Source organism: Panicum virgatum, chromosome 5N (genome assembly GCF_016808335.1).
Source record: "Panicum virgatum strain AP13 chromosome 5N, P.virgatum_v5, whole genome shotgun sequence".
In the NCBI taxonomy this organism is placed as follows: Eukaryota; Viridiplantae; Streptophyta; class Magnoliopsida; order Poales; family Poaceae; genus Panicum; species Panicum virgatum.
The window spans coordinates 11,981,858-11,997,010 of record NC_053149.1 but is presented as its reverse complement, the minus strand read 5'-3'; the positions used below and the strand labels follow the sequence as shown (position 1 = coordinate 11,997,010).

The 15,153-nt window shown below is 44.0% G+C and overlaps 2 protein-coding genes across 4 annotated transcripts; one reads left to right on the top strand and one right to left on the bottom strand.

Moving 5' to 3' along the window:
* Positions 1-1,308: 1,308 nt before the first annotated feature.
* On the top strand, positions 1,309-6,626 carry LOC120672478 (transcription factor bHLH110-like). The gene is made up of 7 exons (XM_039952894.1): positions 1,309-1,750; positions 2,262-2,853; positions 5,280-5,462; positions 5,567-5,632; positions 5,950-6,015; positions 6,199-6,261; positions 6,375-6,626. The coding sequence occupies exons 1-7, from the start codon at positions 1,599-1,601 to the stop codon at positions 6,519-6,521; spliced, it is 1,269 nt and encodes a 422-aa protein (XP_039808828.1). The 5' UTR covers positions 1,309-1,598; the 3' UTR covers positions 6,522-6,626.
* A 116-nt stretch (positions 6,627-6,742) lies between these two features.
* LOC120672479 (iron-sulfur assembly protein IscA-like 1, mitochondrial) lies at positions 6,743-14,329 on the bottom strand. 3 transcript variants are annotated; one of them, XM_039952895.1, is made up of 10 exons: positions 13,990-14,329; positions 11,769-12,032; positions 11,610-11,681; positions 11,478-11,516; positions 11,263-11,370; positions 11,050-11,147; positions 10,779-10,890; positions 8,071-10,415; positions 7,200-7,317; positions 6,780-7,120 (listed from the first exon to the last, which is right to left on the bottom strand). In XM_039952895.1, the coding sequence occupies exons 1-8, from the start codon at positions 14,167-14,169 to the stop codon at positions 10,167-10,169; spliced, it is 1,122 nt and encodes a 373-aa protein (XP_039808829.1). In that variant the 5' UTR covers positions 14,170-14,329; the 3' UTR covers positions 6,780-7,120; positions 7,200-7,317; positions 8,071-10,166. The 3 variants fall into 3 exon arrangements, with proteins under 3 accessions (XP_039808830.1, XP_039808831.1, XP_039808829.1); XM_039952896.1 differs by lacking the exons at positions 10,779-10,890; positions 11,050-11,147; positions 11,263-11,370; ... (2 more) ...; positions 11,769-12,032; positions 13,990-14,329 and having other exon boundaries at positions 6,743-7,120; positions 8,071-8,298; positions 9,079-9,398; positions 9,496-9,633; XM_039952897.1 differs by lacking the exons at positions 10,779-10,890; positions 11,050-11,147; positions 11,263-11,370; ... (2 more) ...; positions 11,769-12,032; positions 13,990-14,329 and having other exon boundaries at positions 6,743-7,120; positions 8,071-8,298; positions 9,496-9,623.
* Between the last annotated feature and the right edge of the window lie 824 nt (positions 14,330-15,153).

Below are 15,153 nucleotides of genomic sequence, written 5' to 3'. Positions count from 1 at the left end.
CACCCTGATGGAAGAAGCAATAGGCCAGGATGAATCCATATGTTATACAGGTACATATGTAAACACATTTTTGCAAGTTTTAGTATTTTAGCTAGCATGCTGCAGATGCATGCATGGACTTCTCTTAAGTGACTTTTTTTATAAAAAAATCAAACAAGCGGTGCAGAACTCAAACTTGTATACACTTTAGACTTGCAGTGTAAAAGGGCAGAGAACCAATGAACACAATACATGGGAAAGGCACGGGCATCTGCCCATACTCTCAATCTCCTGGCTAGCTCCACCCTTTTCTGCACTGACGCGACATGAATGGATGTGGGGCTGATCTGATCACTCCTCATGTTACTTTCTTTTCTTTTCCGTTTAATTTTCAGGGGGTTGTAGGACAGCCGGCCCTGCATTGATGTTGGGCATTCTCCAGTTTTGTTCTTGGAGGGGGGAGAACTGGAGAAGGCCCAGAGACCAACTTTTTTGCACCCTTTGCTGCCATGGAATCATACATCGCAATTACCGAGGCCACAAAGTGTGTGCTTTACCCCTTTATTCCAAGTTTCCAACACATGCTGAAAAAAGATGATGGTGGTAGTACAGTAGAAACTTATATGCAAGGATATTTAGTTTATAAATTAAAGAAATGGTAAATTAAATAGTGTCCTGTCCTAAGAGGAAATGGGCCGGGGTATTGAGTTCTCAAGAACTTTTCTAGGAACGGCCAACGGCTAAGAAATAAGATCATGTTCAATGTGCGGGTTGAAAGTGAAAGTTGCGGTCAATTAGCGATCTTAACCCCGTGACTCTACAGAGAACACGTCAGAGCTCCTGCCATGTTGTCCTGAAGAAAAATAGGAGTGATCTTCGAATCAGGCTATTAATGTGTCCAATATTATTGTTCTAATCTAGAAAACAATTACTAGTTTTCCTTGAAGTCTTTAAACCATATATAGGTAGTTTTCAACTTTAAGATCTATTCTACTTCCATTTGGTAGCAACATGATTAGACATCTACATCAACTCGCCAGACAGACAAATACTATATAGCAGACGGCAAGACAAATAATTGACATTACTTTGGCAGTTTTATGTAGACCATTTTCTTTTCTGGAGAACAATTTGTACCATTAGTACCAGTGACTGATCGATAGGGCGTTTTAGCCCTATGTATGGCTAATATACCCGAGGGAGAAAAGACTTGTCTCTTTGGTGCCATATGCTGAGGGCTATGCTTCGGGATCTAAAGGCAGAGATCCTACAATGGTCTCAGCAGAAATGTTATAATGATGAGAGAGAGAGAGAGAGAGAGAGAGAGAGAGAGAGAGAGAGAGAGAGAGAGAGAGAGAGAGAGAGAGAGAGAGAGAGAGAGCTTGCTTTTCTTGGCTGATGCCTTGAAAGGAGGAATGGGAACAAAGGTACCAAGCAGAGATACAAAAGGAGGGGAAAGCGATGAAGCCTTATGGGCATCTCCATTTCTCTAACCCGATATAGCTTCCATTGGTGGGGTGTGTGTTCTTGAGAGATTCTAAAAGCTCGTCATAGAGTGAGACCTTTTCATCCTCCCCCTCTTGGAATTAGCATCGATTAAGATCCGCTTTACATCCACCATGATGGCATCTTCGTCCTCCTCCAACCTCAGTGATCATCTCGTCCAAGATGACCTCCCATGGCCTTCTTCTTCCTCCCTGCCATTTGCTCCAGCTCCTCACAGCGCCATTATTGGAGGCAGCCATCAATGGAGCCAGCAAACCCAAACTCTGTAAGCACCTGCTCTAGCACTACTATTGTTTCTTATGTTTGTAATTCTCTTAGGGCCAAATATAGAACATTTTCAAATCTTAACAATATTGTTTGTTTTTCTTTCCATCTTGCTCTCACTCTCCCTCTCTCAAAATAAAGGAAAAATATTAGGGATACCGTGGGTGTACTCATGTTCTTTAATTTTACTATCTGGATTCTTCCTAGGATTTGGAGTTTTCCTCTGCATGCTTGTTCTCTCCTTCCCTGTTGTCTCTATGGACTATGGAGTCTAGGGAATTGTAGCTCGGCAAAAAAGACAACTATAGGCAGAAAGAGATAAAAGAAGGGGCGAAACTTATGCGCATGACACCATTCAAAAATTTGTTGGTTTCCTCCGAAAGGTTTCTGTGCATTTTTCCTTTTGTCATGGGCGCCTATATCACACGCACATCACACCATTTCTCGCTTGGTCGGAATGTCAGATGAGTTCTTTTTAAAACTTTGCCTTGACACGATTCTCTTTCTTGCAGAAACTGTGCTGGTCACCATTATCACTCTGATGAGCTTGAGGTCCTCCTCTCAGCACAAGGCCACAATCACAGCCATCACGCTGCTTCTCCATTGCTCCCTCACCAGCTCAGCTCCCTGCTAATGATGCAAGACCTAGGGTTCCAATGGAGCAACTGCAGCTTCGCGGACACCTCCTCCGTGCCCATGAACGGCCAGCAAGATGGGCACAGAAAGATCAAGGAGGAGGAGCCCCTTATTAGCTCAAGGTCATCGTGTGCGGGCACGGCGGCTATATCTTACCATGACGTCGACGTCGACGGCGGCTGTCTCCCCGCCATGGCCGCCGCCGACCTGGACGGCACCGTGCTCCCAAGCGTCAACATCTCGCGGCCGCAGCAGCAGCTGATGAAGGCGTGGCCGGCGGCGCCGCCGCCTCTCCCCGGCGACGCGTTCGAGATACTGGCTTCGTCGAGGCTGTGCAAGACGCTGCTGCTGAGTCAAGCTTCTTCAGTACTTCTCCATAATGGCATGCCTTTGTTGAGATCAGAGCATGTGCCCTGTGGCCCTCCTGCTCATCCCCAAGGACCATCCGGTGACAACTACAAGCTGCAGGTCAGTCAAATTGAAGTACATACAGTGTAGTCGTGTAGAGCTTGCTTGCACAGTATTTTTCCTCAGACAGAACTGAAAGGAAAAGAATAGCTAGTAGTGAAAGTGTAGGGCTAATATATAAGTGTAGTACGCTTGTGCTATCTAGAACAGTATATATAGTTAAGTACCCTCGCAACACTATACCATTGTTTAACTTGCTTCACCGATAATACTTGAATGCTTATATTGTATCTGATTCAAATTTGATATAGAAAACTTAGCTTTAGGAAAGCTCTTTAGGAAAGCTCAAGATGCATCAAACCATGATGAGTAGTCAGTGCAACTGCTGATAAGTTTTTTTTTCTTTGGCTGAACACGTACATCTGGTGCATATGGTGTATATATATGTTGAAACTCAAATGTGAAGTATAGAACATTTTCATTAACGTTCAAAACCTGAGCATGTATTGAGATATCTAATATTATTTGACTTAAAATATTAATTTATAGGTGACAACATGGAATCATTTTTTTTCTGGATTATTTAGAGTACTCTGACATGAAAATCACTAAATATATGGCATTTCTCCCACCTTAAAAAATGTAAATACACTAGCCTCCTGGTCGCCTAGACAAAGACGTTTTCTTGAAGCATGGATGGACTATGTGTAGGGTACAGTGGCTGAACATGCATGTACATAGCACAGCGTGTGTACGTAGATAGGTAACATTCAAAAGTAGTTGACAAGTCACTGGGAACTATAGCTCTCCTGTTTTACAGGCACGTCGTAGGCTTTTGTGTCATTGTGTGCATACTTTAGAAAAATCAAAGTGTATATACGACCAGCATTAATATTATATTTGTTCAAACCATATACAGTACATTTAGTGTACATTATTGTATAACAAGATTATTCAAATTTCAAAGTACTCACACTAGATATTTGGGTTTATAAATATTGGAGAAATTAAAAGTAAAATTCTACTTTTGAAGAGTGAGCCAAAAAAATAATCTCTTGTTTTTTTTAAAAAAAACTTGTATTCTTCATCAAAGGAAACGTGTACCACTTATGGTTACTCCAGAGCAAGCAAGGGATACAAAATATCATAATGAGCCACATATATTGTACGAGTACCCAGCTAGTATATCTACCTACACAGTAATAAGTACATTATAAACACTGCATTTTTTGTGCCAAAAGACACTGAGCTTTCAGTCACACAGCAGGACCATTTATTCAGTGCTAGCTGATGGGTCATGCTGGATAGCATCATGCATGCAGCTAGAAGATGGTAGGATGCTCCTACGACTGATCGATCGATCATCGATGAACAAGCTTACCTACATGTTGGGTACAGACTAGACTACAGGGCCAATCGCGTGCCAACCTACACGCATGATAGATGTCCTCCTCGGCTCCTCCTCATGCAAATGTTCCTGATGGATCTGCAGTAGTAGCAGTAGTGCTGCCAGTGCATTCAGAAGCAAGAGTAGCTTGCAGCTGATGAGCAAGCCATTAAACCAGCTAGGCCCGGCCGGCCGGTCCAAGTTGTACAAGTACAGCCTCTCCTTTTCCGCGCTGCGTGCGCGCAGGCGCAGGCGCAGGCTTTAGCTAGGATCGGAGTGGCCTGCGCCATCTTTTTCGGCCCAAGATGATCAGTGCCACCCGTTGACCCGTAGCAGCATGCATGCAATGTGATGTGCCCCTCTCGCGCTAACATGAATCGGCCTTGAGTTAGTTGAGCAACTGTTCTTCGCAGGCTTTATTTGCAGTAGTAGTTACAGACTATGCATGTTTGTCATCTGCAATAATTCTTCAAATACACTCCCTCCGTTTCAAATTATAGGTCGTAGCTCTTTTAGATACAAATATTTTTTATCATACATCTAGATAGTATATACAATATGTCTAGATATATTATAATAAATATGTATATAGAAAAGTCAAAATGACTTATAATTTGAAACAGTGGAGTATTGTGCACTCACTGTATATCATCACAACTTAATTGATTAAGAAATGTACTCCCTCCGTTCCAAATTATAAGTCATTCCAAAAATCTTGGAGAGTCAAACCATCTCAAAGTTTGACCAAAATTATAGGGAGAAATACAAAGATTTATGACATCAAATAGATATACTATGAAAAAATAGCTAACAAAGAATCTAATAATACTTAATTGGTATCATAAATGTTATTATTTTGTTATATAAATTTGGTTAAACTTGAAAAACTTTGATTCTCCAAAATTCTTGGAATGACTTATAATTTGGAACGGAGGGAGTATATAAATCCCTCCAGTCACAAAACATCTAAATGTATATATAAAATTTGTGGAAATTAAATACGGCAAGGTTCTAAATAATCTTGAAATCAACTTTTCTCTTTTGATGGCCGTAGGAGTTACTAATGGCCGCATGCATGTGTGTGATCGAGCTTTTGCAGATGGGTGCGGCGCCTTTGGCGAACGGAGGAGGCCGCCATTGGAGCGCGGAACACGACGCGGCGCCGGCGTGTCAAAAGGCGGTACGCCCGGCGGTGGTGCCGCCGCAGTCGCAGTCGCAGGCGCCGTCGCTGAAGAAGCCTCGAGTCGAGTCGCGCTCCTCCACCGTCGTCCCTTCTTTCAAGGTAATGCATGCTCGTCTCCTCACTTCGATGGCTGATGTTTTCTTGGTGCTAATGGCTCGATTGCTGGAGTCCATGCAACCATACTAATGCTGCCCTTTGATTAGGTAAGGAAAGAGAAGTTAGGGGATCGAATTGCTGCTCTTCAGCAGCTGGTCTCACCGTTTGGCAAGGTAACAACCTTTAAGAGCTGGTCTCAGTGTTTATGTATGTGTATCTCCCTCTGACAGAAAACATATGTAGGTATTTCTTTTCTAAGATAAACTTTTCAAACGTTGATCTACATTTTTAACCTTTACCAAAGATTTTTCTCTGTTAAAATATATTGAGTTTTTCTATCTTTACAACATCAAATCAGTTTCATTAACTCCACAACAAATTCTATCTTGTTAGTTCGTCTATTTGGTATTGTGGACGTTAAAATATTTTTCAGGGTTACTTTTGCAAGCATGTGTGAGTACATATTAATTCTGTACCTGATTATGTGCAGACTGATACTGCATCGGTGCTCATGGAAGCCATTGGGTACATCAAATTTCTTCAAGGCCAAGTCGAGGTAATGGCTGTCAAACCATTTAAGTTTAGCGTAGCCACACTACTGAAATTATTTGTTTCACTCTTCAGCTACGATTGAGAACTGATGATAAGCCTTATGTTCAAGAATTAAAAAAAAAGATCTTTCCATGTAGTGGCAAATGCTAGGATTTCCTCCTGACAGCAGTTTAATCACCCCCTGCAGACTTTGAGCGGCCCCTACTTGAAATCCTCCAGAAATAAGAAACCCAGCAGGACAACACAGAGGGTACAGCATATTTTACCCTCTATCTAATCATCAAACACTCATTTCAAAAAATTTCAAGGAATCTTGTTGGCCTAATGTTCTGTGCTGCTTTGCATTGTGGTGTGTTGAACCAGGGGGCTTCAAACGCAAATGGCGGCGAGCTGGAGGAAACACGACTTAACCTGCGGAGCAGAGGGCTCTGCCTGGTGCCTCTCTCGTGCACGTCGTACGTGACCAACGAGAATGGAGTCTGGGCTCCACCCAACTTTAGGGGAAACTGATTCATGCCAGCTAGAGACACAACAACAGGGCAGTGTATCGGAACTAATTGACGGTTAATCAGAGTTCTTCCGGCCAAAAAAGAAAAAAAAAATGTATCCTCTATCCTTGTGTTGTCTGTCTACTTCGCATTTGATTCTTGTTTGGCCCTACCCACACATACAACAGCTAGCTTATCATCTCCTTCACATAGTACCCAAAACAAAGAAGGCTAGAGATGGACTGCACCATGAACTTCTCAGAGCTCCATTGGACAAGCATGGCACTAAAAATTTGATAAACTTTCGAGGTATCATATCGTGAGCCAGCAAAATATACAGATCATGGATAAATCACTCCATGTATATAACATGGCTGGGGTGAACAAAGAAGTACATGTAAGTTAGGTGCGTCCATTAGGGAACCACTCTTGTGGCATGTCCTGCAAGGTTGCAGCATAACAGACCCAACAAAATCAGTAGCCGAGGCCTCCGATACTTTGCTTATGCATTTACAATGCAAAACGCATCATGATGAGGACCCTTTGCTGCTTGTAGTCATAAAGGATTCACCGCAGCCACACTCCCCTTTGGAATTTGGGTTTATGAACACAAACTCGGACCTACAGCAGGATTATTTAGTTAAAAACTGAAAACAGATAAGCTGGGAGCAAATAAAACAGTCATTAGGAGGAGCCATACTTCAGTGGATCATCAACATAGTCCATCTTGGTGCCAATAACATGCATTAATGCCTTGGGGTCGATAAGCACTTTAACCCCTTTCTCCTCGACCAGCTCATCAAACTTCCCCTTCTCATCTGAAATTAGATGATGCCCATTGAGCAAGATCAGAGGCAACCAAGTGAAGCCAGCAGAAAGCAGTAACAGCAAAGCAAAAGGGTTAGATAGATATCCAGAACACAATACAATGATGCTTCGGTGGCCTTTAAATACCATGCATGTTCATAACTGGAAGAGAGCTCATTGTGTGGACCAATTTACGTAGACAAAATCATAAAGATACCTGCCACTCTGCTTACTCACCATCACCACCGGTTTCTACCAAATCTCTCAGGATAGTAATGTTACACTTGGAAGCTACAGCTTAGCAGACATGGCCAGGCTTTTTATAGCAGTGATTAATGCTGATGCAATTGTAAAGAAAGAAAAAAAAGGGGGGGGGTGCTGGGCAAGCATGAGGAAACAATCCGATCAGGTATTATGACAGTATTAGAATAAGTAAATAACATTGAACATCCAAACTATATAACTGAATAACATGGTATAGACACCATGGCATAACTAGATGGTAAGAAAACTAAGCATGGTATAGACACCATGGTCAGCATCTTATATGAAATTCCACATATTTGATGCCGGGGACAGTATGCAGCAAGATATGTAGCAAGTATGCAACATGAACTTATTGAATTTGAGGGGCATATCACTTTTTCTGTCATTTCCGAGCCCTCTAAACAACTGTCTGAAGTTTGTTGAAGTAAGGAGGTTCTTAGTATGAAAGTGAACCTATGAAGAACAGGTACAGGAAGAAACAAGGAAAGCAGTAATACTGGAATAGTTGAGCGTGTATGAGAGGCCATTGCAGCCTCGGGCTTTGACGCCGAGCCGCAGGTACGGCCGCTGCCTGAGGCTGAGGAGTTGCTTGATCCTGGATGCCGCGGCATCCGTCAGCGTGAGGGCCTGCCTCCGGATGGCCCTGTCAGCCGCAGCCCTCAGCACGGATGACGACATGGCTAACTGGCTGCGGCTTCCTCAGCAAACCCTCCTCCAAGAACAAGCTGCACAAGCAAGGTCCTAACGGAGTCACATAAAAAGTCAAGGCAAAATTGGCTGGTGGACTGGACACCCTCTTAACACGGATTTCGCTAGACTACTAAAAAAGAATAGCTTTGCCAAAATACACTACAAATCACTGGCAGTTTGCTGCTGGACACTATAGCTCTTATAATAATATCTTCCACTCAAACAGGTCAGAAAGCATAATTTCTGGATAAGAATACCCTGGTTCTTCAAGGCAACATGTTGATTTCAGCAATGTTTCACCATAGGAGAACATGCCAGATGGGAAAACCAACGTTGAGCACTCCACTTGCCTCAAATATTCCAATCACAAGCATCAGGTATACTTTCCATCACAAAAATTTTGCGTCCTAACAAATGAACAGTACCACCAGACACCAGAGACAGATCGAGACCAACACTTCAAATTATCCTGTTTTGACAAAGCCCAAATTTGCTGCGCTAACCAATTAAACTAATCTGAACTTAAAAAAAACTGATCTGACCGGGAACATAAACAGAATAACTGCACAACCCTAGGTATCACAAATCGTAGTCCCAAATCAACACAAACATAATTCGCCAAATAGAAGGATCCGGGGGGTGGGGTGGGATGGCGGAGCCAGTATAGGACATGGGTGTTAGGGGTAACTATTGCATAAAGATCGAATTTAGTAGGTATAATCATGGTCAGATCCGAATACAAATACCATATGTTACGGGTTTGGGTGTTTGATTTCGCGCAGCAGGATGGAAGGGAGGGGAATAGGCAGGCATACCCCTGTCGGATGTCCGTCGCCGGCGAAGCGCCCGTCGCTCGACGAACAACGGGCAGCGCAACTCGCTCTGTCGTCGCCGCTAGGAAAGGAAGACCGAGGCCGAGAGAAAGAACGGAGAAGCCGTGGGAAGGGAGGGTGCTGCCGCACCAGCCAGACTCGAGCTGCGGGTGCGCAGGGGAGCGTGGAGGGCGGCGCACGGCCCGACCGCGTGGGGAGCGACGGGCGCTGGGGGAGCGACGGGAGGAGATGGGTCGCGGCGCCGAAGGAGTGGGCGGGTTGCCCGTCAAAGGAGAAGGCGCTGCTGCTCCGCCGCCGGCTACCTGCCAGATGTTGGGGCGTGAGCTGCTAGGGCCGCCAGAAGGAGGATGGGGTAGGAAATGGAGAGGCCAATCTCGGGTCGGATTGGCGCCCGCGTACCTCGCCGTGAGGTGTTCCTCTTCCTCTTCTTCTCCGAGACGGTTTGGAAACCCGGATTGGAGGCGTCTGGAAGGCGCAGGCCGGAGACGCGAGGATGACGAGGAGCGTTTCTCGACGGAACGCTACCAGCTGGGCCGACCGACTGGGCCTTCCATTTAGGCCCACAAATTGACAAGGACTGGGCGGGGCGGGCGTCCAACGCTAACTGACGTTGAAGTGTATCTTATCTAACGAATATTATTCAGCTTTCGCAAAAAAAAAAGAATATTACTCAGCTTTAATTAATCTTTTAGATGAACAACAGACAACTTAAACTGAAGAACCAGAGAGGCTTCTTAACAAAGCAAGTCAAGCACATTTTCTAACAAGGCAAGGCAAATTACTCAAGTACACTAGCTAGCACACAGCCACACACATGATGTTATCAATATACTCCATTCGACTGATTCAATCTTAGGAGTGGTTCATCAACAAATCAACTAATGTGCCAGCCTGCCCTTCACCATGCCATGAATCAAGCATGGTAAACCAACAATATTCTAGCAAACAGGTAAGGCAACCGCGACAATCAATAACGGGAGGCTGGATAATGGCCTCTTAGGAGTGGTGAGATACAGCAGCTGGTGCTGCTAATACGCAGCAGCAACAGAAGCAGCAGCAGCAGCAGCAGTTCAGTTCTTGAGCTCAGGGAGCAGTAGGCCCCTGGCGTGCATCTGCTTGTACATCCACTGCCAGTTCTCCGGCCGCACCTCCCCGCCCAGCGCCCGCGTCACCGACCCGCCGCTGCACGCCCCCACCTTGCAGCACTCCTCAAGTGGCAGCCCCTTCACCAGCCCGTACAGGAACCCGCTCGCGAACAGGTCGCCTGCTCCAGTCGTGTCCACCGCGTTGCTCTCCCCGATCGCCGGCACTTGAACGACCTGCACCCATTCATCCATCATTGTTGTTGCATACTTGTGGTCAATTTCCTTTATCCACCAAAAAAAAGGAAGGCTTGTGGTCGGTTCTCCATACTAAACACCAGATGAGATGAAAATACGTCCGGAACTAATCTCTGAACACCTTTATGCCTGTAGTATTATTGTTAGGTCCTACTAAATATTCAGCCTGCTCATATGTATGCTAACATTTCCGCATTTGACGTATCAATTGAAAATGTTTATTGCCATTCTTCAGAAGATAACTATCCAGATGTCATTCTTAAGAAGACCACCATCAAAATTGGCTGCAAAAATTGTTAACTGACCGTGCAGTTTACAATTCGACAAGAACTTGAATCTCACCTGTTTGCCATGTTTCGCCATACACCCCTTTGAAGCAAGTGTCACCACGGCCCATTTGCAGTACTTGCCCAAGAATGCAAGCGCCTCCTCTGGATTTGATGTCGGATCTCCCCTGCAGATACAGGCAACAGATGAACACCAGGCACATAACTTAGATAGCACTTTGTCACTTGAAAAGATGTGAATGAATATTTTCTTCTCTCTTTGAATTCACCAGTCTTTAGTCTATCCCTACTTAGATACGTTAACATATGATTGTAGCAAGACTCACCCTATAACCTCTCTAGCTTCATCCTCATTGGCGAAGCAAAGGTCAATGTTGCCAGTCTCCAAAAGGTTAATGAGTTTTGACCTAGAGTCACGAACCATCTGCATATATCCAATCAATCAGAGTAAAATCAGATAGTATTTACAAAGTTGAACTCAACTGAGCAATTCTTTTTGGGTGAGGAGAGCAATCAGTTTAGTTAAGATGCTTACAGACCTCAAAACTGGCCAAATCTAATGATACTGAAAGGCCTTCCTGTTTAGCAATCCTAATAGCTTCAATAATCTGTTCCATGTTCTGTTGTGCATATCTCACAACAAGCCACTGCATAAAAAAATTCAGAATAAACAAAGACATACGCTAGGATGTTTTTTTTTCTAAGAATAATATATCATGAAATGGTGTGCACGGACGAAGGAAAAAGAAGGCACCTTGGAACCTTTGAAATCCTCTTTTCTAAACTCATTGGCCTGTTACATGGACAAATGATCTCACAAATCATAAGATTGTTAAGGGATATGTAACCTATGCAACACTTAACACTGCATCAAACAAGTGTATACCTGCATTTTGACTGCACTAGATAGGCATGGCCGCATGGTGCGATTGCCGCTTGCATCGACCAAGCACGCACACTATAATAGGTATGCTTTTCAGCCTTATCCACTATTCAGTAAAATAAGGGCAAAAAAGATAAATTCTGGCTTCATTTGTTAGGCTACCTGAGCAGTGTGCCCTTTTTTGGCCCTTAATCTTGTGAGATCGACACCACTAAAACTCATGTTGTTGACAAACAAAATGCCCTGGCTGTCGTCTCCACAAGCTCCAATTATTCCAGTTGATATCCCAAAACCAGCTGAGAGCCCACGAATTGTGTTGGCAACGCTTCCACCGGCTATTGTAGTTATTGGAGTCAGATCATTGCGGGAAGAAAGGATGTGGGCATTCACTTCAGTAAGAATATGATTCAGCTCGTCAATGGACACCTGTACATAGAACCAATGTCAGATGAAATTCAGAATCCAACCCAATGTTACGAAATTTTGTTTTCCCTTGTAAGTAATGCTAGGTTAGTTGCATTATCTTGGTATCGCAAAACCAATCAAGGCTCAGAAAGTAATTCATAATGCTAAGGTGACCGGAAATAAACAACAATAAAACAGACTGGATGTGTGATATTTCAACCTCCATACAATAGCTAAAAAGGCTGTAGATGGTTATCAGCTAGCATAAGATATATGTCTTCTTTTCTAGGTAGATTTGATTAAAAAAATTTATGGTGCATCAAAGAAATCTGATGGTAGCATGAACTGTTCCTGCACATGTATACATGTGCCTTTTCCTTTGTTTACAAGCTAAATCCAAATGTCTCCTTGGAATTAAGCTAGTACCATGCACGGCAAGGAAATTGAAAACATTTCAGCATGTTCAGCTGAAGAATCTCTAACTGTCAGTTCCTAAATGAAAGAGTTGATAGTTAAGAGGGAAAGTCTGTAACCTATTTATTGCACATAATCCAAAAGATTCAGGTACGAAGTATGAAATTTTAAAATCTAATTTGTAATCTAACTGCCACGGATTTATGATTTCATCTGGATCTCCGATCGGGAAACCTTATCCACGCTCCGTGGCTAGTCTGCGCTCTTTGGACTTTTCAAACTTAGCGAACTGAAACATCTGAGTAGCTAAAGGAAGGAAAATCAACCGAGACCCGTTAGTATCATAAAAATGCATTATAGACAGCGGGACCATACTCACTTCCTTACACAAGGACAGAAGTCACATCAGAAAAGGTGCTAATTACTAATTGGTTGAGTGGGAGTCAGGTAGATTCAAGACCATTCCAAGTTCTACTTTTCTCCCTTGAAAATTACCGGGGAACTCCTGTATGGAGATCAAATGTGACAGTGACAAAATTAATTAAAACAAATTTCACAAGATGGCTAAGCCTGCAATTAAAAGTCAGGAATGTCTGACGACCTTAACAAGCCTGATGGTTTCTTTCATTAAATAGTTAGGTGTCGACGGACCAATCAGTTCAAGAAACGTTAGGCCATGCTTGACCATTCCTGAAGTGTGCAGTGCAGAGCATGCCAAACCATCACTGATCAGCCAAGCCCTTTTTCAGTAAAAGCGACACCAAATCTAATCAATATAGCTGCAGTTAACCAACGCAAAGTACAGACCACTTCAGATTTGGAAAATATCGGTCTGTACGCCCAGTACTTGCTTTGAACCATTATGTTCAAGTACAGGAAGAGTGGAACCGTGTGGAACAAAAGAACAGGCAATTTGTTGACAATCCGAGGAGACATAACAAAAGTCAGTAGGGCATTCATTCATGAAAGCATGTGCCTTGTAAAAAATGTAACAAAATTAGCTGCACAAACCATTTCAACAAAATTCCAAATGAGATTGAACAGGTTGCTTCTGATGCAGCACTTCGGTTTTTCTCCAGAAAAAATATAGTGTTCAGAAATTGAGTAAATTAGAATACTGAAGAACAAGAGATCCAAACGTCACATGGCCGGCGGCCCGCTAGGAAAGGAACGTGGTGGGGACGCAACTGAAGCTAGAATTCGGCAGTAATGCAACAGCCTACCTCTAAACAACCACGTGATGGCAAATGATCCACCCGGAAACTCATAAGGAAGAGAAAAGGAAGGGACGGGGTGAGAATTCCGAGGATGTTGGACCTTGAAACAGAAAAGGAAATTCCGACGACGAACAACACTAAAAAGAACAACAACTGGCAATCAATACCGCATCACTGATACGAGTAAGTGGGTTACTGGCTCCATGAGTCCGGCCATTGCAGGGTACAATTAATTGGCGTTGCGATTTTCAATTTGTGAGTTGAACGGATGAGTGCGCCTGGAACTGTTGAAGTGAATTGTGACCGTACAGCCGTGTTGCGCGCGGAGAGGGAGGAGCGCGATGTACCTGCTGCGAGCCGCCGCGGTCGCCGGGGACGCGGTCGAGGAGGGACCAGTCGACGCGCGCGACGTGGTCGATCAGCGCGGAGAGCTGGAGCCCCAGCACCGCGGGCGCCGCCGCCGCCCTGCCGGGACGGACGGCGGACGGAGGCTGCTGCTGCTGCGGGTGCTCTGCCTCCGCGCCCATATGGGACGGTCCTGTTGAATTGACCGGTCTCCTGCCGCTGGCCCTCTCCTCGAGCGGAGGAGGAGGAGGAAACGGTCGCCGGCGCCGCGGCGGTGACGGGGGCGGGGCGGGGCCCGTGTCGGGACTCGGGAGCAGATGGGGGGATTGCAAGCCTCCGAGGGGAGGGCTTGTTCGCCGCCGTTTTATCGGAGGTGGTCAAAGAGGGCAATCTTCTTCAGCACTCTTCATCACTACCCTTGCATGGATCTCTAGGCATTATGCTCGATAATGTGGATTATTAGGGCGAGTCTCAAAGAGGTTTCATAAAAATTTTCATAACATTAAATATTATCAATTTTGCTAACATGTCAACAAAAATGATATGTGAGGAGAATTTCGTCACCATGAAACTCTTCTGACATAAAGTTACATGTTTCCAATAGGTAACTATGCCATAAAGCTGTGCACTGTGATTGATCTTAGTCACCATCATTAATTGCATTATTATTGTTTTGACTTATTCTTTAATTAATTAGTTAATTATATGGATGGCCCCTGTACAAACGTACTCCCTCCGCGACAAACGTACCGCGACAAACGTACCACATAACAGCTATTTACCGCAAGTGCACTTATCATTAATGTGTAAGTTAGCTATCGATATTGGGCAAAATGAAACTTGGTCCCAAGACGGCGGCAAAATTATTTTTGCGAAGGGAGGGGACCTATATTAAATCTTGACAAAATACATCCCCAAATTATACATGAAAAAATTTGAAATAAAAAATACATAAAATTTATCCAGATTTTTCCACCATTTTCTTCCCCATTGGCTTTCCTCGAACATTGAAGCCAAAGTGCAGTCCTTATGCTGACTCCAATGACCAACCCTAAAACATTAGACATGCCACAAGATCCAACGCTTCGGAACCAGTCCAAAACACATCTAAACCGCTGAAAGAATATCGGCGGTTGCACGGGTATAACATAGGATGCATATTTATC